Genomic DNA, 22,587 nt, shown 5'->3' on the forward strand with positions numbered 1-22,587 from the left:
AAGTTGAATGTATATATACAAATTAAAATTTTTAATTGTTAATTAAAATTTGAGTATTTTTTAAATATCCAGTAATTATATTCATCTAGAAGTTGTTAAAAGTCGGAATACAAAAAAGACTTTTTTTTCAATTTTTCTGAAGCGGGAAGTGGGGAGGCAGACAGATCCTCACATGCACCTGACCAGGATCCACCCAGGATGCCCACAAGGGGGCGATGGTGTCCATCTGGGGCATTGCTCAGTTGCAACTAGAGCCATTCTAGCACCTTAGGAGGAAGTCATAGAGCCATGCTCAGCACCTGGGTCAACTTTGTTCCAGTGGAGCCTTGGCTGCAGGAGAAGAAGGGAGGGATAGAGAGAAAGAAAAGGGGGAAGAGTGGAGAAGCAGATGGGCGCTTCTCCTGTGTGCCCTGGCAGGGAATCGAACCCGAGACTTCCACACGCAGGTTCGAAGCTCTACCACTGAGCTAAATGGCCAGGGCCAAAAAAGACTTATTGTGCTCTTACCGATTTGCTCCTAAAGTAGGCATTCTTGTCTCTAGATCCAATTTTAATAACATTTTAGTTTTCTGCTTCAAAGCACAAAGAAGTTACTGTCAGAAATCAGTATAACAATGACATTTAGTAAATATATTAAAAATTTTATATAGCATACTATATTAAGAAACAATATCTAAAAGGTACTAAAAATAAAAAGTGAGCTAATATTAAAAACTATTATAGTTTTAATGTAACTCTGAGAATAGGAAAAATAACAAGTACAAACAGAAAAGCATCACTGTCCTAATATTCCTTATATAAAAAAACAAATAGCTTATTCATGATAATTCATACATTCCTAGTAATTAACATCTACTTAATAAATAAAATACTGTTTTGAGTTCAAATTAAATATACAAGTTTGACTATAGTAAGGTTTATATAAAAATAGTCCTAATTACATACTATACTGCCCAATTTTAATTCAGCATGTATATCTTATTAATTACCTCCTATTGGCATATTTAAAGAGAAACTAGTATATCTGTAACTTAGGTTAAATGTTACAAATATTTTAATATATATCTGTATAATAACTGATTTGTGCTGAGTCACTCAAAAAATATTAAGTAAAACTGAGGGATAAATGATGACATTATCTTCTTTTACTTCAAAGGAAAAGAAGCAAATCAATTATTTTCTACTAAAGTTGTATGGGCAGTGTTGTACAAAATAATGCAAATTTAAAATTTTCCATAATAATCTTTTTTCAAAATTATATTATTCTGGAAATCAAGCAAGGATTAAATACAATTAATTTTAAAGAGCCAGCTAAGCTATGTAGTTTCTGATAAAGGGTAAAGCTCTATCATTGTGTAAATAACCTACTTTTAAAATTTTAACTGCCCTGGCCAATTGGCTCAGTGGTAGAGCATTGGCCAGGCATGTGAAGTCCTGGGTTCGATTCCTGGCCAGGGCACACAGGAGAAGCGCCCATCTGCTTCTCTAGCCCTGCCCCTTCTCTCTCTCTTCCCTTCCTGCAGCTATGGCTTGGCCTCAGGTGCTGAGGATGGCTCTGTGGATTCTGCTTCAGGCAATAAAAAAATGGCTCTGTTGCTGAGCAATGGAGCAAGCCCCCCCACCTCCATGAGCAGAGCATGACCCCCTGGGCTTGCTGAGTGGATCCTGGTTGGGATGCTTATGCAGGAGTCTGCCTCTCTGCCATCTCTCCTCTCACTAAAATAAAATAAAAGAAAATTTTAACTAATGTATTCTTTATTTTAAATAAATATTTATTTAGAAGAACTAGTCAAAGGAATAAGTAAAATAAATTGGTTTTTTTGCTTTTCACAGCCAAAGATTACTTAGCAACCAAACAAATTATGAGGCCTACAAGTGTATTAGTTGGTTTTACTTCAAAGCAAGATTATATACAACTAGGTAACTATATAATGATATGAGACTCAACAAAAATAGCCAACACTTGGATTAGCTGATTACATACTATGCTAAGCACTGTTTTAAGTATTTTATACACATAACTCGTGTAATGCTCAGCTCAACCTAGGAAGCAGGTACCATGTTCATCCCCATTAACCTGCTGTCAGAAATTCACATCGTTGATGTAATAATATGGAACTACTCTAAGAATTAATTAAATAATTAATTAAGTTAAAGAAACATGCGTATGCTTTCTTTATCTTTATTCTTTCACTAGAAACTTCTTGAATATGTTTCTGGGTTTAGTAATTTTAACAAAATAGAATTTGTACAAAATGTTTTTATCTTTAATTAATAGTTAAAGATGAAAAAGAAAATTTCGATGGTAGTTTAATCAAGGGACCATTTACAAGGTTGGAAACAGAGTTTCGGAAAGGCAGCAAGATGTGGTGGAGACTGTTAGGCTTAGAACAGGAGAGCCAGCATCCCCCTCGGCCTGCAGAGGAAAGGGTTAGGCAGACTACACAACCCAGGGGAGCTGCTGGGGAAGGGGCATCTGAGGGAAACTGATCTTCAGTAGAGATCGACAACTGACCTGGTAAAATAGAAGAAATAAATGATTCACTCTTCTTCAAGCCAGACCTTTGTTGGTACCCCCATGACCTAAGTAGAAGCAGAAGCCAGGGCGGGGAGTGTGGAGAGCTGCAAAGCAGCAGAGCCAATATTCTAACCAAAGCAGTTCTGCTTCAGTCCACAGTGTAACCTGCTATACCATACTGCCTCTAATTACTTGACAAGAATATAATTTAAAAAAAATAGTAAGAAGTAAATATTCTCCTTAGGACATAGTCTAAAAACTTGACTCATTTTTCAAATGAATTTTACAATGCCTATTCCATGTGACTTAAAACCAGCTGTCCCTCAACAATTACTTTACTAATAACATTGCAGAAAAACAGAAGAAAAATAAAACACTTTCAATTCAAACTTTTTCTGGGAGGTATTTAAATGTAAGAAACAACCTCTTTTCTTCATCACTTAGAATATATAAATTATAATTTCACTCAGAGGACTTCAAACAATTCATAGTTACAGACTATTAAAAATCACTTAGTACAACCCTTTACACAATAAATAATAGAATTTAAGCCCAGAATGCACTCAAGAATTGTATAAGTAGCAGAACTGGGTGTGCAAACCAAGACACAGGTCAAGGAGAGAACAGCATTCCAAATGCACTGATAGCATACTTTAGATGGCATTTCTAACCGATGTAATGATAATCACTATACAACCCTTAACATAAGAAGTACTGATTCCCAGGCTTCCAAATCACTTACATTGTGTGCATTCTTCTCTGAGAAAACAGAACACATATTTACTAAATTTCTGATCACAGAAAAGTTTAGTCTAGTAAAAGAGAAAGATTTAAAGAAAACACACACTGAATAATCTATAAACACAGCAAAATGACATAATCTTCTCTCAAATTTCTAACACTCTCACATTGCCAATCAGTTTTCCTTCAAATACAATGAAGTCTCAAGTTTCAATTTCTTGTTATCTCCAGAGAAAAAATGAGCAGTAAGGCAAAAGATGAAGTTAAGGTTGTGCTAGACAGATGATGTTCCTCAATATAATTATATGACACTACTTCAGTTGGGTAATAGCATAAATGCAATAAAAATTCACAAAAACATTTTTAGTAAATAAGTCAGTTATGATATTAAAATGTTACAATATTTAACAAAAACTACAATGTTACTTCTAAGCTTTGGAGGTAGAAAACTTTGAGATTAGCATGGTGAGGACTGAGACACCTGGCAGTAGACCAGGTCTCTAGTATCCAGGGTCTCAGCAAGCCACAAACACAGATTCCTGTTATTACCCCAACAAAGCCCATATGCTTCTTGGTAACGGTAGTTTATATTCTCAGCGTTTATCCCCTACTCTAAAAAGGAAATTGAAGAACCTATGAAATTAAAACCAAAGAGTTATGCCATATTTTCACTTTATTTGACTTCTTTTTAGTTTTAAGTTTCTATTTTGATTTCAAATAAAAGACAGGAAAACTCAGAGAGTGTGCTGAAGAATGTAGTATGTTTGATAAAGGGACTTAATAGGGAAAAAAAAATCAGAATCAACCAAAGAACTTTGTATTTCAATTCTTGCTAAAAACCCTTTCTACATTATAGGTCATTCTCTTAAAGCCTAAGGCATTGATACAACTGAATTATCCTTAAATATCAACTTAAACACCAGTAAGATACAATTATTTTAAGAATGAACACTAAGATGAATAGTACTCACCTCCCACCCCCAAATAAATGCAGATGTGCAGTGATCCTGCAATGTACCTCATACTGACAGGCATGAGGCACTTCTGACAACCGTGTCTCCTTTTTGACTGAAAACACCAAGGTCACATGCCAGTTACCTATACTCTTCACCAGTATGTTTACAACTCCAGTCACTGCCATTCTTGCCAACTCAGAGAACAAACTCTTGCCCCTTTTATAAATTAATCCTTCCACATACCCTCTGTATTTGAAATCCAAATCATCTTATCACTTGGAACAATCTTGCCTTCTGTTGGGTGCCTTTCATCTACAAAAACCTACTCAGATCAGGTTCTTCTCGTTACCTCTCTGCACACAAAAGCCATCGCTTTACTTTTTTTTTAGTGAGACAGAGAGAGGAACAGATATGGACAGACAGGAAGGAGAGACATGAGAATCATCAATTCTTTGATGTGGCACCTTAGTTGTTCATTGACTGTTTTCTCCTGTGTGCCTCCACTGGGGCGGGGGCAGGTGCGGTGGGAGGCCCTATAGTCAAGCCAGTGACCTCTGGCTCAAGCCATCGACCTTGGCTTGATCCCATATCTATGATCCCACACTCATGCTTGCGAGCCCTACTCAAGCCGGTGACCTGGTAGTTTTGAACGTGGGTCCTCTGTGTCCCCATCCAAAGCTCTATCCACTGTGTACCTTCTGGCCATCATTTTACATTTATTTTTAAAGATTTTATTTATTTATTTTTGACGGAGAAGAGAGGAGAGGAGAGGAGAGGAGAGGAGAGGAGAGGAGAGGAGAGGAGAGGAGAGGAGAGGAGAGGAGAGGAGAGGAGAGGAGAGAAAGAGAGAGAGAGAGAGAGAAGTGGCAAGAGCAAGAAGCATCAACTCCATATGTGCCCTGACCAACAAGTCCAGAATTCGAACCAGAGACCTCAGCATTCCAGGTCGACACTTGATCCACTGCACCACCACAGGTCAGGCTCTAGTTTTACTTTTTAATACTATATTCTTGTTATGAATTGAACTGTGTTCCCCAGAAATGCATGTTAATGTCCTAATCGCAGATACCTGTAAATGTGACCTTATTTTAATACAGGATCTTTGCAGATGTAATGAAGACAGAGTTTAGTCCAGGGGTAGTCAACCTTTTTATACCTACCACCCACTTTTGTATCTCTGTTAGTAGTAAAATTTTCTAACGGCCCACCGGTTCCACAGCAATGGTGATTTATAAAGTAGGAAAGTAACTTGACTTTATAAAGTTTATAAAGCAGAGTTACAACAAGTTAAAGCATATAATAATAATTACCAAGTACTTTATGTCGGATTTTTGCTAAGTTTGGCAGAATAAATCTTTATAGAACAACTTTTATAGTTAAATCTATCTTTTTATTTATACTTTGGTTGCTCCGCTACCACCCACCATGAAAGCTGGAAGGCCCACTAGTGGGCAATAGGGACCAGGTTGACTACCACTGGTTTAGTCCATTACGATTGGTGTCCTTATAAGAAGAGAAAAAAGAAATACAGGAGAATATCATGTGACAATGGAGGCAAAATGATACATGTACAGGCCAAGGAAGCCAGAGTCTGCTGGCAACCACCAGAAGCTAAGGGAAAGGCATAGAATAGATTGTCCCCTGGAGTCTTCAGAGAGGAAGATAAGGAGAGAGGGAGGGAGAAAGGAAAAGAGGAGAGAGAGAGCAAGCAATCACAGCCCTGTCAACATCTTGACTTCTAGTTTCCAGAAGCCTATGACGGAGATAACTATTATAATTATTATAAATTAATTTCTGTTTATTTAAGCTACCAGGTTATAGTACTTAATGGTAGTCCTAAGAAATGAATACAGTCCTAAATGATATTGTCAAGCTCCTTTCTTTTCTCATCATTTTTTAATTTAATATTCCAGTAATGTGGCATATGACACCCTCCAATTTACAGACACTAAAGGTTCTAACACCATTATCCCTACTCTCAATAGACAATCGTCACAGTGTTTTCTCTGTTCTTATTCTTGTTCACTTCTTTGTAGTATTTAACACTGTATTAGCCTAACTCACCCTACTACGGTTGCTAAAATTTGCAAATAAAAATACTGTGTTTTTGCCTGACCAGGTAGTGGCACGGTGGATAGAGTGTCAACTTGGGACACTGAGGACCCAGGTTCAAACCTCCGAAGTTGCCAGCTTGAGGGCAGGCTTATTTGGCTTAGCAAGGGATCAGAGTCATGATCCCATGGTCGCTGACCTGAAGCCCAAAGTCCCTTTCTCCCTCTCGAGTAAGGGGTCACTGGCTCAGCTGGAGCCCACCAGTCAAGGCACAAATGAGAAAGTAATCAATTAACAATTAAGATGCCACAACAAACTGATGCTTTTCATCTCTCTCCCTTCCTGTCTGTCCCTCTCTCTCCCACTCTCGCTAAAAAAAGAAATAAAAATACCGTGTTTCATCTGGCAACCCTAATCCCTACTACACTTTTAAAACTCAATTTTCCTGAAAACTTTTAAAGTTTTAAAAGTCCTTCTTCCTGAAAAATGTTCTCTGCAAAATGCTGGGTTAGAAGAAAACTATTCTCCCAGAATAACAAGCAAATAGACAGCAATGGTTCCCAGTAAAATGTGTTCATGAAAACCACCTCGAGAACTTTAAAAAAGAAATATTAACATCTTTTGTTCTCAAATTTTAGAGTTTACCAGATGATTTTGAGATACCTCTAATCCAAAACCTCTGCTAACCTCAAGAAAGAAAATATCTGCCAAAAAGATTCCTGTGGTCAACTGGACCCAAATTCAAAATCCATGTCCCGTAGTCATTGTCTATGGGTGCCTCTCACACGCGCTGCCTATCAGGGAACAGACGGAGCTGCCCAGCCTCCTGTGCAGTGCTGCTGCCATCTGAGCCAACCCTTAGCAATGAGTTCATGAAATAGGACTGAGACCTTCCCTGTTCAATTGGAACAGGGCAGACATATAATCATTTGCATCTGTACTGATCACAGAGCAGCACCACAACAACCAATCAGAACATGTAGGGCCAACCCAATCAGGACAGTACAATTTGGACCAATCAAACTGTACAGATTTGGCATCCTCATTTGCATATAAACAGACCAGTCAGGAACTGGAGGAAGAAACTTCTCTCCATATAATCCAGCCTCTACTTTGTCTCAGTGGAGAGCACTTTCAGCTGCCTTTCCCTGCATGAGCTGTGACAGCAGAGCTGGAACACTTACACTGTAACACTGAATTGCTTCCCTTGAGCAGTTTTACTGGAATAAAGCCTCTCACTTCACCGCACCCCCAACTGGGGACTCCTGGTAGAAATAAATTGGTAGCAGAGGACTGTGGTTCAAAACACTATTTACATTAACACTGAATATGAGCTGGTTGCTCACTTGCCTCCTCCACCCCAACAGAATAAATTACTTAAGACCAGAAACTGTGGCTTTCCTATTACCAATGCTTAATGGGAGAAAGCACTCAATATCAAGGGTTTGCGAAACTATGCTCATGGGCCAAATTAACCAACTGCATAATAAATAAAGTATTATTGGAATACAACCACACTTATTTATTTACATATTGTCTATGACTGCTATCAATCTAAAACAGAAGACAGAAATAGTTGAGACAGAGACTGTATGGCCCACAAAGCCTAAAACACTTCCTAAATAGTCCTTTACAGAAAAAGTTTGCTGACCCCTGATCTATATGGTAAACAACTAAATAATCAATGATATACCAAATGCAACCCACTTTTTTTTTCAAATACAACCAATTTATAAGTGAAATTAACAAGCATGTTGCATGGGTACCTGGAGCTCTCTGTGTGCCTATGTATGTATGTATAATAAATATCTGGAGAATAGCACATAAAATATTATAATGCTTGAATAAGTCCAAATTGATAATTACTCTGATTAGATATATGTACAGTAGCAATCATATTGGTTAATAAGAAAAAAAGACTTTACCATCTAAACACACTTATACTCATTTTGTCCTGCAAATACACTGTGGATTATTGTTACACTATTCTGATTAGCTAAATGTATTTCTTACAATGAATTTCTTTGGGCAAAAACTTCTCATTTCACTGGGGGAAATCAAATAGTTTTTAGGATCCAAAGCACCACTATGGTTTTCACACAGTAAATGCTACTTTGCTATGATAGTACTGTAACACTTCACCAGAGCAGCTCTTATAGTTCATGTAGAACATAGTTAAGACATCAAAAACAAAAAAAGAGTACTTTTAACAGCTATACCCTTTTGTAAAGTCCATAAAATATATGCACATATATGTATGTATATAACACACAAATATACATATAAAGATGGATTTTAATATACACTCATGTTTATATGTAAATACATGCATTTATTTGATATTATTTATACCTTTAATATATAAAAATATACAACTCAAACCTGTTAGTTCTTAATTATACACAATATATAGAGATATATCTTTAAAGGTGTAAAGCATTAAGAATAACTCAGAGCTTATTTAGTTGTTCTTGTTTTATTTTATTATTTGAGGTATAACTGACATATAACATTATATTAGTTTCAGGTATACAACAAAGTGATTTGATATTGGTTCCTACTACTAACAAAAATTACAACATATTTTATTGCTTCATATTCATTTTGAAATATCCCCTAATTTTTGTGAGCAGTATAGATACAATTCATACAAACTTGGTAATCCGATAGCCAACGCAAATTAAAAGTACCAACTTGTAATGTGAAAATTCTATCCCAAAAGCAGGCTAACAAACAGGAGGTATGAGAAGTATAGATTGTCACCAGTCTTTGGATAATTCATAAAAGTTATTAAAGCCTTGCTATACAAAGGGAGGTCTCAGGATGAGAGTACCTTCTTAGAAATATGGTATCTGCATTTTAACATCCTCAGATGATCTGTATAAACAGCCAAATTTGAGACCTCTAGTCGAGAAGGAACAACTGAATAATGCAAAAGAAAGTATGGTCTAGACTTCCTCTTCTTTGCTTTGCTAATCATCCAAACCCAAATAAAGAGCCAATTTCACAAAATATAGAAGGAACACTTACAACAATAATCATTTAAAAGATAACAATATGGCCCCGGCCAGGTAGCTCAGCTGGTTAGAGCATTGTCCCGATACACCAAGGTTGCGGGTTCAATCTCTGGTCAGGGCACATACAAGAAACAACCAATAGTGCATAAATAAGTGGAACAACAGATTGATGTTTCTCTCTTTCTCTCTCTCAGAAAATCAATTAATAAATAAGTATTTTTTAAAATGATGACAATACCTTGAGCACTTGAACTTGACCTTCTGTAGTAATGTCCTTTAGCAGCTCACAAAAGGACTGACATAGACCTACTGCATATGTCTGCAATTCAATCAAAAGTCAAATTATACATATGAACACATCTGTAATATCAAAAAACACATAATATTCAATTTGAGACTCATAATCTATTTGAGAATTATATACTAAAGTTTCAATTAAAACATTTTAGGAAAAGTTTAGGGAATAAAAATATAGATTATTTCCTATGCTGATTTTTATAGAAATATGGGGATATATTAATATTTACTCATACAGCATTATTTTCTTGTTAAAAAACCTAATTCATAGAACTGCATCCCATCTTCCTTGCAGTGGGCAATGCTTATAAAATTTTCTCCCAACTTACAATAAAGATCAATCATTTACATTTTGAAACGGTATCTCCTGATTTCAAATGACAACAAAACAACAATAGAAAATTTTACAGTGCAAAAACTACAACAGCATACCTGTAAAAATTCTGTTGATGATAAAAAGATATAACCATTGATGATCTTAAAGCAGGTTCTGAGATTTTCTGAACTTAGTTCTGCCAAAATAATAAATATTTTTTAAAAGGACAAACCAATTCATTATTCAGTCAGTTTAAATAAAGTGATTTATTTAAGTTACATATATTTCTTTACAAATCTTTTCTGAGTATTATTCAGAAAACTAGCATATGGTTACCTATCTAAAAACTGGCCTCAATCTATAACTTAATGCTTTCCCATATAACTCCCACTAATTAAAACAATTCTGAAAATTAAATTCCTCTTTCTTTCTCTCAGAAATAACTACATAACCATATAACCCAATCTTTTAAATCAAAGCACATTTCTAGTGCTAGCACGGCAAACAACATGCAATTGAATCATTTTACCATCACATTTTGACATTTGCTAAATGGGTTCATGTAATAGGCACTATGCTACCCTAGTTATGAAAAGAATCCCCATTAAAACCCCCCAAAATTACAGTGTTTAGATACTCTCAATCTTTGGGTTTTGTTTTTCTCCTCTATAAAAACCTACACATAAAAAAATGTTCTTAAAAAGGTAATGACCAGAATAGCACAGGAAAAGGATATTGTTTTTAGCTATTCCTTTTCAAATGCAAAGTAGAAAACTATTTTGTTAAAATTGAGTATGATCAGATGTTCATGCAGTATTATTTTATTTGTCTTATCATATATAATAATGATATAATAGAATACTGATTGTGTGTATATAATTATATAGATCAAAACGATCTCAAATTTTCATCTGTATCTAAAACCTGCCATTCTTTATTGCTAATATTTAAAAATTCTATTCACTTGCAATAGAACAGATTAAACATATTTCTACTGGGAAAACATTGGCCTAGGGCCGTGGTTCTTATCTAACTCATATTTTAGCAAAGTGAGAAGACAACCTATTCAGATGAGAATTTCCGATACTCTCACAAGAAAATGACAATCCTAATTCTAGCTCAAAATTTATTTTAAAGGCATCAGTTCACAATCTAGAATTTAACAGATTATTTTAAAATAAGGATGCGGAAAACACAGGAACTGACCAACTAGTTACCATACTAATAAAAGACATAAAAAGAAATAACAAAGGTTGTAATTAAACATTTCTTGCAACAAAAGACAAAACCTCAGCATAAAGAGGTAGGCCTTTCCAGTTGATAAAGTTATCCTTATGAAGAATTCACATTGTCCCCTTTTCTTCAAGGAGAAATCCAGTCAGTCTGGTCTGAACTTGTTCACATTGATTCACAGAACAACACTAAACAACAGACTGTTTGGGTTCATAAATGAGAAATCAGGATGGCTACATTCCAGGCATGATTTCTAAATCACTGCCATCTAAAATTTTTACAAGATCTACGATGAAGAAAATAATATTTAAGACAGACTGATTTTAAAAAGCATAACATCCACAAATCTTCTTCCTGATATTTTAAAAAATATTCCAAGATCAATTATGCCTCCATCATACCAAGGGTAAGGTTTATTATTTTTTCTGGGCATGTTATTATCAGTAAATAATACTAATTATAGGCCCTGGCTGGTTGGCTCAGTGGTAGAGCGTCGGCCTGGCGTGCGGGGGACCCGGGTTCGATTCCCGGCCAGGGCACATAGGAGAAGCGCCCATTTGCTTCTCCTCCCCTCCCCCCCCTTCCTCTCTGTCTCTCTCTTCCCCTCCTGCAGCCAAGGCTCCATTGGAACAAAGATGGCCCGGGCGCTGGGGATGGCTCTTTGGCCTCTGCCCCAGGCGCTAGAGTGGCTCTGGTCGCGGCTCAGCGACACCCCAGAGGGGCAGAGCATCGCCCCCTGGTGGGCAGAGTGTCGCCCCTGGTGGGCGTGCCGGGTGGATCCCGGTCGGGCGCATGCGGAAGTCTGACTGTCTCTCCCCGTTTCCAGCTTCAGAAAAGTACAATAATAATAATAATAATAATAATAATAATATTAAATACAGTCCTAAAATGAATAAATTTATCTACCTGACGTATACCAAACACTGCTATGAGTTCCTGGTGACACACAAAAAAATTACTGTCTGGTCCTAGTATCAGAATCATTCAAAGAATCTGTATTTATTTTCAGACCCTGTGAATAATTTAAAGCCAAAGGTTTTAAACCAGGGGCAATTCTTCCCCTCTGAAGACATCTGGCCATGTCTGGAAATTTTGGTTATCAAAACTGGCCCTTAATGGGTTGAGGCTAAGGCTGCATAATATTAAGCTTTCTATAATGTACTGGACAGCCCCACACAAAAAAAGAATTATGTGGCACAAAATGTCAGTAGTGTTCCTACTGAAAACCTCTAATTTAAGTGGTCAATTTTTTTCTTCCACACACTGAAAGAGCTCTGAGGCAAATCTGAGGTCCATTAGTTTGTAGTCATGCTGTGTGCCCATGATTTGTATCTACCAATCTAATTTTAATTTATATTTCACTCCTTTGTTTTATTTTTGCTTCTATTTTTAATTTATAATTTCAAATGCTACATTTGATTTATACTTTTAAGTTCCGGTAAAGAGGACAAAGAGAATAAATTATTGTTATGGTATAGAGAGTCAATGGGAATTTATATTTAACTATTCTAGGTAAAGTTTTTTGGTTTGGTTTTGTTTTTAACTAGAGAGAGGGAGACAGATAGGGATAGACAGAAAGAAAAATGAGAAGCATTAACTTGTAGTTGTGGCACCTTAGTTGTTCATTGATTGCTTTTTTATATATATTTGCCTTGATGGAGAGGGCTCCAGCTGAGCTAGTTACCCCTTGATCAAGCCAGCTATCTTCTTCTCAAGCCAGCAACCATGAGGTCATGTCTATGATCCCATGCTCAAACTGGAGACCCCACACTCAAGCTGGATGAGCCTGCACTCAAGCCAGTGACTGCAGGGTTTTGAACTTGGGACTTCAGCATCCCAAGTGGACACTCTATCCACTACACCACTGCCTGGTCAGGCTTCTAGGTAATGATTATGTTTGGAAATGCAATTGTAATAGCTTCATCTTCATGAAGGTGGGGGGGGGGAGGCACATGTCCCTTCACAATTAGGTAGTTACCAGCAAAAACCTTTCATCGGTCAAGAAACATTAGTTTGGCATTTGTAACATGTACATGAGCAACTCAGATGTTTATCTTTTAAATAATGAAAATAATAAGTTAGCATTATAAAATAGATATAGGCCTGACCTGTAGTGGCGCAGTGGGTAAATGCGTCGACCTGGAACACTGAGGTCGCCAGTTCGAAACCCTGGGCTTGCCTGGTCAAGGCACATGTGAGAATTGATGCTTTCTGCTCCTCCCCCCCTTCTCTCTCTCTGTCTCTCTGTCTCTCTCTCTGACTCCTCTCTCTAAAAAATAAATAAATAAAATCTAAAAAAAAAGGATCTTTAAAAAGAAATAGATATAAAAGATTTTAAAAACAAACCCTTAGAACTAAGTTATTAGACTAAGTTATAACCTTTGGTTCTACTTAAAATAACTCTAGTTCTACTTATATTTAGGGAAAAAAATATAAAATAAATTTTAGCCTTGGATTTATTCATAATTAACAGATCCTATAAATCATTAACTTAAACAGCTAAAAGTGTTTATTGTTGATTTTATAAATTTTAAATGAAAATAAAAAACTTCCTGTAAGTAGCTTTATTTTTATTTAGAAAAAAATAATAGCTACCATATTCATTAAATGTTTTTAAAAATTCACAGCCTAATAAGAAAGAATGCTTTCAATGATAATATTAATAATTTTGATCTGTACTCTTAACAGATTAAAATAAATAAACTGGTTATATTTCAAAATAAATGTTAAAGCTCAACTGAAAAATATACATGCAAACAGCTCCATGTCAAACAGTATCAACTAGTTGGGCAATAATCTAACAAAATTAAAGTAACAGTGATGTTAAAGTATACTAAACATGTACAAGTATAATTTAAATTTTTTCTTCAATATTATTAAAGAAAATATACATATAACAATTCATAGAACAAAGTACATATAAGCTTTTGTGTTATGAAACATGTAGGGTTGTATAATTTGAAATATCTATATTTATTGATACTACTTATAAAATATCTTTGAAAATCAAACAGTTTAAATCAAATATCAATGATCACAAGGATGAAATTTCATTCATTCTTGATACAACTAAGTAACAAATTCTATAGAATTTGGGTACTACTTCTTTTTAAATGGCAGTAATGTTAATAGAAATAATAAATATAATTACAAAACACTTAAATAGTGTTTGCTATGGGTCAGATGTTGTTCTAAACACATAAAAGTTCTCATTCTCTCATAAGAACTATAAATCAATTACAAAGCTTTCTATGGTAAAACTGCACTATAGTACCTATTCATCTATATTCAAAGTAGGGTTAGTCATATGCTTTTTGTTTAAATCTCTTCTTTCTTAACTGCAAATCCCCTCTCAATATATTGTAAAACGAGACATGCTGAATTTGGGGTGGAATACAAAGGCAAAATAAAATCCCTATGTAAAATCACCCATATATGAAAATGACTGAATCCTGTTCATGATAAAGTTGATAATGGGTCTGTGCTGAAATTTTTGTTCTTAGGTCAAGTATAAAGAAACACCGGATTACCCAAAATGGCACTGTCTGTGGTCTCCAAGGTAGGCGAGAACTAAAAAGGCCTTCACCAGAGTAAAGGGAAATGAAGAGGACATTTCCTATTCTCTTTTTCTGATGTCTTACAGACAGACAAAACTTTTCCTAGCGATAAGTGACTGGTCTATTGCCACCATCTTCATCTTTGAAAAATTTTTTCCATAATTTTATGGAAATGCTTGATAATAAATAGCACATGGCTCTTCATTAGAAAACAGATGGTAATTTTGGTATTATCTGATATCTCATCTATTCTAAAGAATAGAGTAGAAGAACAGAAAAACCAGAGAAAATGAGAACTAATTATCTAGATACCATGGTCATTCAGCAAATGAGAGTTTTTTTTAACCACTTATAATTTTGTTTTAGTCCACATTTGTAAATACTGTCAAAAGTGAGTCTGCAAGTCTCTGGTGCATCATCAAACCACAGTAATATTTTTGCCTCTAATAAAACTGCTCACTACAAATTAGTTTTTAGAAAAAACAATCTTTAGATATTGCCAAAATAAATATGCCTTTTTTTGTATAGCATTTTCCTATACAAACACTGTCTCCTGACAATATTAAACTATTCAGTTAGTATACCCAAAGTCCTAATGAAGAATTAAAAGATGCTTCATGAATAAGTCTTAAAGAATGGGACTCTGAATGGAAAAACTTAAATAATTTTTACATTCTATAAACAAATGACTTTTAAAAATGGTCATATTTTGCATATTCAAAAAAACCCAAAGGATCAGTAAATAGCACTGTACAGAATTCTTAAATAGTCCATCGGTTTAAATGTGAATCTGAACTGATAAATTTTCTCACTAAACTCTATAGACAAAATATTACTTTTTAAAAATTTAAGATATTACATACTTTGGATGGTAGCTGATATGTAACAGGAGAATAGTAATTTTCTATTTTCATTTATCATCAAAATACATGTTCAGATAAACAAAGAAAAATCTAATTAGCACTTATCCCAAGTGGATTAAAAGGGGCTATAGCCTACTCCTAACACATTGTTCAGTTCTTTAGTATCATGTACCAAAACTGTTGCTTCAATAACATTAAGCTTCATGATTTCACAGCTCATACATAAGTAACACTTCAAACAATAGGATTTTCTAATATTTTCATTATACGTGGTTCACATTACGGTTCCTTGGCTAAAACAGAAATGTATACAGAGCTCATTTGTGAAAAACTGATAGCACAAAAATTCTGTATGTTGTAAAAAAAAAAAAAGCTGGATAAAACAGGGGAATATAGAGAAGCAGCCTTACAGTATAATCTTCTAAATACCATATAGAACTGCTATCAAACTGAAAGTTTACCAGAGTTCAAACTTAATTTGTTATTAGTTTCCAAAGAAACGTTTTGTCTTTATAGTAAAGTTACTGTCTGGTCTTTAATAAGCAGAAATGATTTTTAAAACTTATATAAATCATCTAGAAATTATTAAAACACTATCCAACTTCTTTGTCAATAGGAAAGACTTTAATCAAAACAGGTCATCAACAATGCCACAAATTATGGCTGCATTCAAAACAGAAGTAAGGTTATGTTTTAATACCTACCAAGAAGTGCTGACATATTCTGAAATATACGAAGCAACTCTGGTGTAATACACGGGCTATTTTCCAAAGTCACTAACCTAGGGAAAAAACAAATTAAATCTATTAACAATACAACCTAAATATTTAAAAAACTGTCCCATGTAAAGGAAGAAAAATAGACAATACAAAGAGTCATAAAATGATCTCTCTTAAAAAAGATTACCAAATTCATCAAAATTAAAACCTATTCACAAATCATGTAATATAACACTTCTATATGGCAAAATAATAATATATATGGCAAAAACAGTAAAAAAACATAATAAGTATAATTCTGATAAAGCAAAAGCATGATTATTATAAGTGGTCTGGGAGAAATAAAAATTATTCACTGTTTTTATTTTCTTGATATATTCTTACCACATGTAACTAGCATGTCTCTGTAAAGAGAAACTAGGCTAATTGGTAAAAAAAAACACTTTGTTAAATATTTAATAAATATGAGCTTATGAGTAAAACATAATAAATATGAACAAGCCAGTATCATTCACAGTAATAACAATCTGAAAAATTAATGTAAAAAAATAAATTATATATGGGATGTGATTTATGACAGAAGTGTGCAATTGGTTTACCTGTTCAAACCACACTCCCCACAAAAAAAAAGTTAAAAAAGAAAAAAACATGATTGTCACAATTATCTGCATAAAGGGGAAGGGGAAATTCTATTTAAAATCAAACATTCACTATAAAAACTCTTACCCAAGTATAAATAGAAAGGAACTTCCTGTACCTCATTAGAGAATATTTACCAAATACAGAATACACACCTATCTGATGACTATTCTCTAGAAAAACAGAAACACACCTCAAAGATCATCCTCTACTATTTTGTCTACCTTCACATCTATTAAGAGTATATGAAGAGGTCTCCTTGGAGGGATTAATATGGTAAGCCAAGTAAGTTATTAAAAGACACAAGTATAGGAGCTAAAAAGTAAAATAGTCTTTCTTCACACAAGATATGACTGACAAAAAAGAGAGAAAATGAAAAAGAATTCATAAAAAATTATTTAAATCACTAAGAGAGTTCATCAAGCCTTGTGAATCTATCAATATACTGTAACTGCCTTTTTCTTCTTCTCACCAGAAGCAGGAGACACAGATGGGCATTTTGTAAACATGATATGATATGAAAACACAGGACACACTTTTCAAGAATGCTAGCAACAGGTAACTGTAAAGTATCGGTCGTTTACTATCACAACCCCCTGTCTGGCATTATGAGAGAGTATCATACTGGAAAATTAGAAGTACAGTTTCCAGTGAATGAATATCACTTTCAAACCATTGTCAAGTAGAAAAATCTTAAATTGAATCATTTATAAGTCAGAACCTGCGTATATAAAAATCAGCTGAGGCCCTGGCCAGTTGGCTCAGTGGTAGAGCGTCGGCCTGGCGTGCAGAAGTCCCGGGTTCGATTCCCGGCCAGGGCACACAGGAGGGGGGCCCATCTGCTTCTCCACCCCTCCCCCTCTCCTTCCTCTCTGTCTCTCTCTCCCCCTCCCACAGCCAAGGCTCCATTGGAGCAAAGATGGCCTGGGCGCTGGGGATGGCTCCTTGGCCTCTGCCCCAGGCGCTAGAGTGGCTCTGGTCGCAACAGAGCAATGCCCCAGAGGGGCAGAGCATTGCCCCTGGTGGGTGTGCCGGGTGGATCCCGGTCGGGCGCATGCGGGAGTCTGTCTGTCTCCCCGTTTCCAGCTTCAGAAAAATATAAATAAATAAATAAATAAATAAATAAATATCAGCTGAATATCTATACAGAACCAATACATAAGATTTAAATGGATTTTAGTAGAGTCAGAGTTTCAAAAATCTAGCATCATAAAGATGTTCTCTCTTGTGCGGTAACGCAACTGATCCCAGAGAAGCCGGCGGGAGCCCCGGGGAGAGTTCTCTTTTCTTTGTGAAGGGCAGGGCGCCCTGGAATGGGTTCGCCCCGAGAGAGGGGCCCGTGCCTTGGAAAGCATCATGGTTAAAAAAAAAAAAGAAAAAGAAAAAAGATGTTCTCTCTCTAAACTGTTATACAAAATCAATAAAATTTCAATTCAATTCCAACAGGGCTTTTCCTGGAAATCAGGCCAGATGATTCTAAACCTATATGGAAGGCAAATGAACAAGAACAAAAAAATAAATCTCTCAAGGAAACAAGAGTACGGAGGGGGGTAAGGGAAGATACTTGTTTTATCAAATATTATGACTTACAATGAAACCACTGTGATTAATATTGCAAACAGAATAGAAAGCACAAGAAACAGACCTTTTTGCATATGATGAGGGTGGTTCCAAGGATCATTAAGGAAAGGTCTACTGAGTATTTGAGGTGAACCTCTATCTCATACAAAATACAGAAATTAATTTCAAGACATATATGAGAAAGTTGAGACTTTAACAGGTATCAGGAGAACATATTATGGCTTTAAGTTAAAATAAGATTAAAGAAAAATATAGGCCCTGGCCAGTGAGCTCAGGATAGAGCGATGTCCCAGGTTTGATTCCTGATCAGGGCATACAAGAGAAGCAACCAGCTACCTCTGTTCTCTCTCCCTTGCCCCTTCCTGCAGCCACTGGCTTGACTGGTTCAAGCATTGGCCCCAAGTGCTGAAGATAGCTCAACTGGTCTGAAAGTCTGTAGGTCTCCCCTCCTCTCACAAAAGAAGGAAGAAAGGAAGAAAGGATGGAAGGAAGGAAGGAAGGAAGGAAGGAAGGAAGGAAGGAAGGAAGGAAGGGAGGGAGGGAGGGAGGGAGGGAGGGAGGGAGGGAGGGAGGGAGGGAAAAAAGGAAGGAAGGAAGGAAGGAAGGGAGGGAGGGAGGGAGGGAGGGAGGGAGGGAGGGAGGGAGGAAGACTGTATTAAATTAACAACTATTGTAAATCAAAAGATTCTCCAAAAAAGCTGAAAATAAGTCACATACTGAGAAAACTGTTTTCAATAGCTATAACTGACAGAGAAATAGTACTCAAACGAGTAATATCCAAGAGAAGTTAATACGAGAAAAATGTATAGAACACATGAACAAGCATTTCACAGAATAAGATATAAAGTTGGCAATAAACTTGACTACAAAATTATAAAAGATATGCAGCTTCATAAGTAAGCAGGAAAATGTAAATTTTGCGAAAATGTACAATTATACCCCCAGAAGATTAGCTTAACTTTAAGTCTGACATACCACATATAGGCAAAACTGTAGAACAATGGTGACAGAAGTTGTCAGGTTGGTATAATTACTTTGGAAAATAATTATTATCTGGTAAAGTTGAATATGTATACATGTATAAACCTATGACCAAGCAATTCACACAAGATATGACTGACAAAAGAGAAAATGAAAAAGAATTCATAAGCAAATTATTCAAATTTATATACAGTGTGTCCGTAAAGTTATGGTGCACTTTTGACCGGTCACAGGAAAGCAACAAAAGACGACAGAAATGTGAAATCTGCACCAAATAAAAGGAAAACCCTCCCAGTTTCTATAGGATGATGTGGCAGCATGTGTGCATGCGCAGATGATGACATAACACCGTGTATACAGCAGAGCAGCCCACGGCCATGCCAGTCAAGATGTGGATGGTACAGAGGAAAGTTCAGTGTGTTCTGTGGCTCACTAAATTCGAATCTGTGACCAAAGTGCAACGTGAATATCGGCGCATTTATAACAAAGCGCCACCACATAGGAATAACATTACTTGGTGGGATAAGCAGTTGAAGGAAACCGGCAGTTTGGTGGAGAAACCCCGTTCTGGTAGGCCATCAGTCAGTGATGAGTCTGTAGAGGCTATACGGGATAGCTACCTAAGGAGCCCTAAAAATCTGTGCGTGAGCCCACATTGAACTGCACTGAATAGGTACGAAACTGGGAGAGTTTTCCTTTTATTTGGTGCAGGTTTCACATTTCTATCGTCTTTTGTTGCTTTCCTGTGACCGGTCAAAAGTGCACCATGACTTTACGGACACACTGTAGTGCATAAGGTCTCTTATATTTGTACTAGGCATCCTGTACAAGGATGTTCAGAGTCACATTATGTGAACATCAAACAAAATACAAATGAGTAAATTACTTCTGTTACATTAACACCATTAAATTCATCAATATGGGTAAATTCCAAAATAGGGAGACAAAAAAGCAAGTGAGAACACATATAATACAATTTATATAAAACTATAATATATTTAGAGATACACACATATGTGATTTCATAACCATTAACATTTAAGAAAGAAAACGAAGTAATGAAAACAGAAAGAGCTGGTGCACTGGGCTAGGTCTGCCACGAAAACAGAGGCTTCCACAAACATGCCACACATGGGCTTCAGACATTCCCACTGTTCCATGTCTCAACTAGGTATGGAAAACAAATTTTCATTTTATGTAAGTTATAAACAAATACAAATAATACAAGCTCCATTTTTTTTGTATCTATGAACTATTTCACAAACTTTAAATGATAAAATCAATGTGCGGGGGTGAGGGGCGAAAGGAGAAATCAGCTATATATAAAAAGAAGCATTTCCGAAGCACACAGCAATGGTAACTTTAGACACCTTACCCTGATCAACAATAAAAAAATTTGATTCAATTTTTAAAGAATAAAACTTCACAAAGGACAAAAAAAATTATCCTTTTCACCCTTAATATATAATCAAGAAAACAAAAGAAAAACTATAATTCTGCAACTCACTCACAGGATTTCACTGAGAAAAAAACTGAAGGGCATATAATCAATCCCAGAAGATGTTTTCAAAAACCTCTTTGTCAATGGGTCCATATTAAGATTCTACTAAAGTGTGGTCCTTCCCTCCCAATGTCATTACCCTAATTAGAAGAGACCATTCAGGTCACTGTTATGCTCACTTCCTATGTTTCCACAGTATAGATCACATTATTAAGAAGAGAAAAAAATAATATTAAAGAATTTAAACTACTTAAAAATAAAATGACATGGTATGTAACTCCAGATGAAACATATAATAACTTGGAAAAGAGAGCAAGTGAGGCAAACAAAATCTAAAAACTAAATGATAATCAGGGGAAGGGAAAGTTACTATTTTTATGAATAATCAGACAAAGCTATATGTACCATCTTTGACTAGAGAAATGTAAAATTAAATATTACCCTCCCATAAAAATATAGAAAAGAGTAAAAAGTAAAAAAAATATCAATTCAACAAATAAATATAAGAACACTGAAATTTTTTGAAGTAAACATCTCTGATTATGTTAAAATATAAATATAAGTCTTCTCTGTGAAAGACATAACTTTAAACAGAAAGCTAAAATGTAAAGAGTTAAGTCAAATCTAAGCAAAGCAAACCATATGACAATATTAACATTGGATAAAATTTAAATGCAAAAGAATTAAAAGAAAATTAATCAATGCATACATATATCACAAGATAATTCATAAAATATTTAAAATTTTAAAAACTATATTAAGTCTTTTAACAATACACAAAAGTATCAAAATTTTATGCAGTGAATAGTATTTTTTAAAACTTACAGATATAATGTAGACATAAAAAAGGGAGACTGACACAATGAAAATTGAGTGGGATACTTTAATTAGATAAAAAAAGCAAAATAATAATGTGAGGTATGTGAACAAACTATAAGTCAAAAAGAATAGACGTATATGAGTCTGCATCTTTAATATCATTATTATTTATGCAAATATATTACAAAAAATGAAGCTTTTAAGTCATGAAAAGTCACATTAAGTTTAAAAATTATACAAGTGACATGTATTTATAATGCAATAAATCCAGACCTGAGTCATATACTTTAATATCAGCAAAAAATAAACTATGTGGGGTCAAAGAAGTCCTTTAATGAAGTGTAATATATACTATCACCAAAATAAAAAAACAGAAGGCAAAAAGCAAAAGATTTATGCAATCTGAAGATTATCTACCAAAAAGTAAGGGAAATAGGCAGTTATTTATACTCTAAGACAAATTCACAGCTTTAAACGTTTTAGCACTTAAAAATAACAAAGGTAATAAACTAACCATTTCACAGCTTTAAACGTTTTAGCACTTAAAAATAACAAAGGTAATAAACTAACCATTTCACAGCTTTAAACGTTTTAGCACTTAAAAATAACAAAGGTAATAAACTAACCATTTGTCTTACAGTTTTAAGAAGATATACCCACAACTAAGTATAGCAAGTAAAAAATCTGAAGCAGAAACAAAGCAATGAAAGGAGAAAAACACAGAATTCATAAATCTAATGTGTAGTTCTTTCATATTAATAAGGATAATCTTTAACAAATATACTTTCAAAAGAGAA

At 35.1% G+C, this 22,587-nt stretch overlaps 1 protein-coding gene across 1 annotated transcript in view; it reads right to left on the minus strand.

The window, feature by feature from the left end:
* The window catches only part of IPO11 (importin 11), a 241,840-nt gene that overhangs the window by 98,744 nt on the left and 120,509 nt on the right, over nucleotides 1–22,587 (minus strand). Inside the window, exons 22-24 of the mRNA XM_066242532.1 lie at nucleotides 16,255–16,331; nucleotides 10,014–10,093; nucleotides 9,523–9,603 (exon numbers count right to left, since the gene is read on the minus strand). Of these exons, the coding sequence (XP_066098629.1) occupies nucleotides 9,523–9,603; nucleotides 10,014–10,093; nucleotides 16,255–16,331 (238 nt within the window). The remainder of the gene's footprint in view (nucleotides 1–9,522; nucleotides 9,604–10,013; nucleotides 10,094–16,254; nucleotides 16,332–22,587) is intronic.

The sequence above is a fragment of the Saccopteryx bilineata genome, chromosome 1 (assembly GCF_036850765.1).
Source record: "Saccopteryx bilineata isolate mSacBil1 chromosome 1, mSacBil1_pri_phased_curated, whole genome shotgun sequence".
Lineage (NCBI taxonomy): Eukaryota > Metazoa > Chordata > Mammalia > Chiroptera > Emballonuridae > Saccopteryx > Saccopteryx bilineata.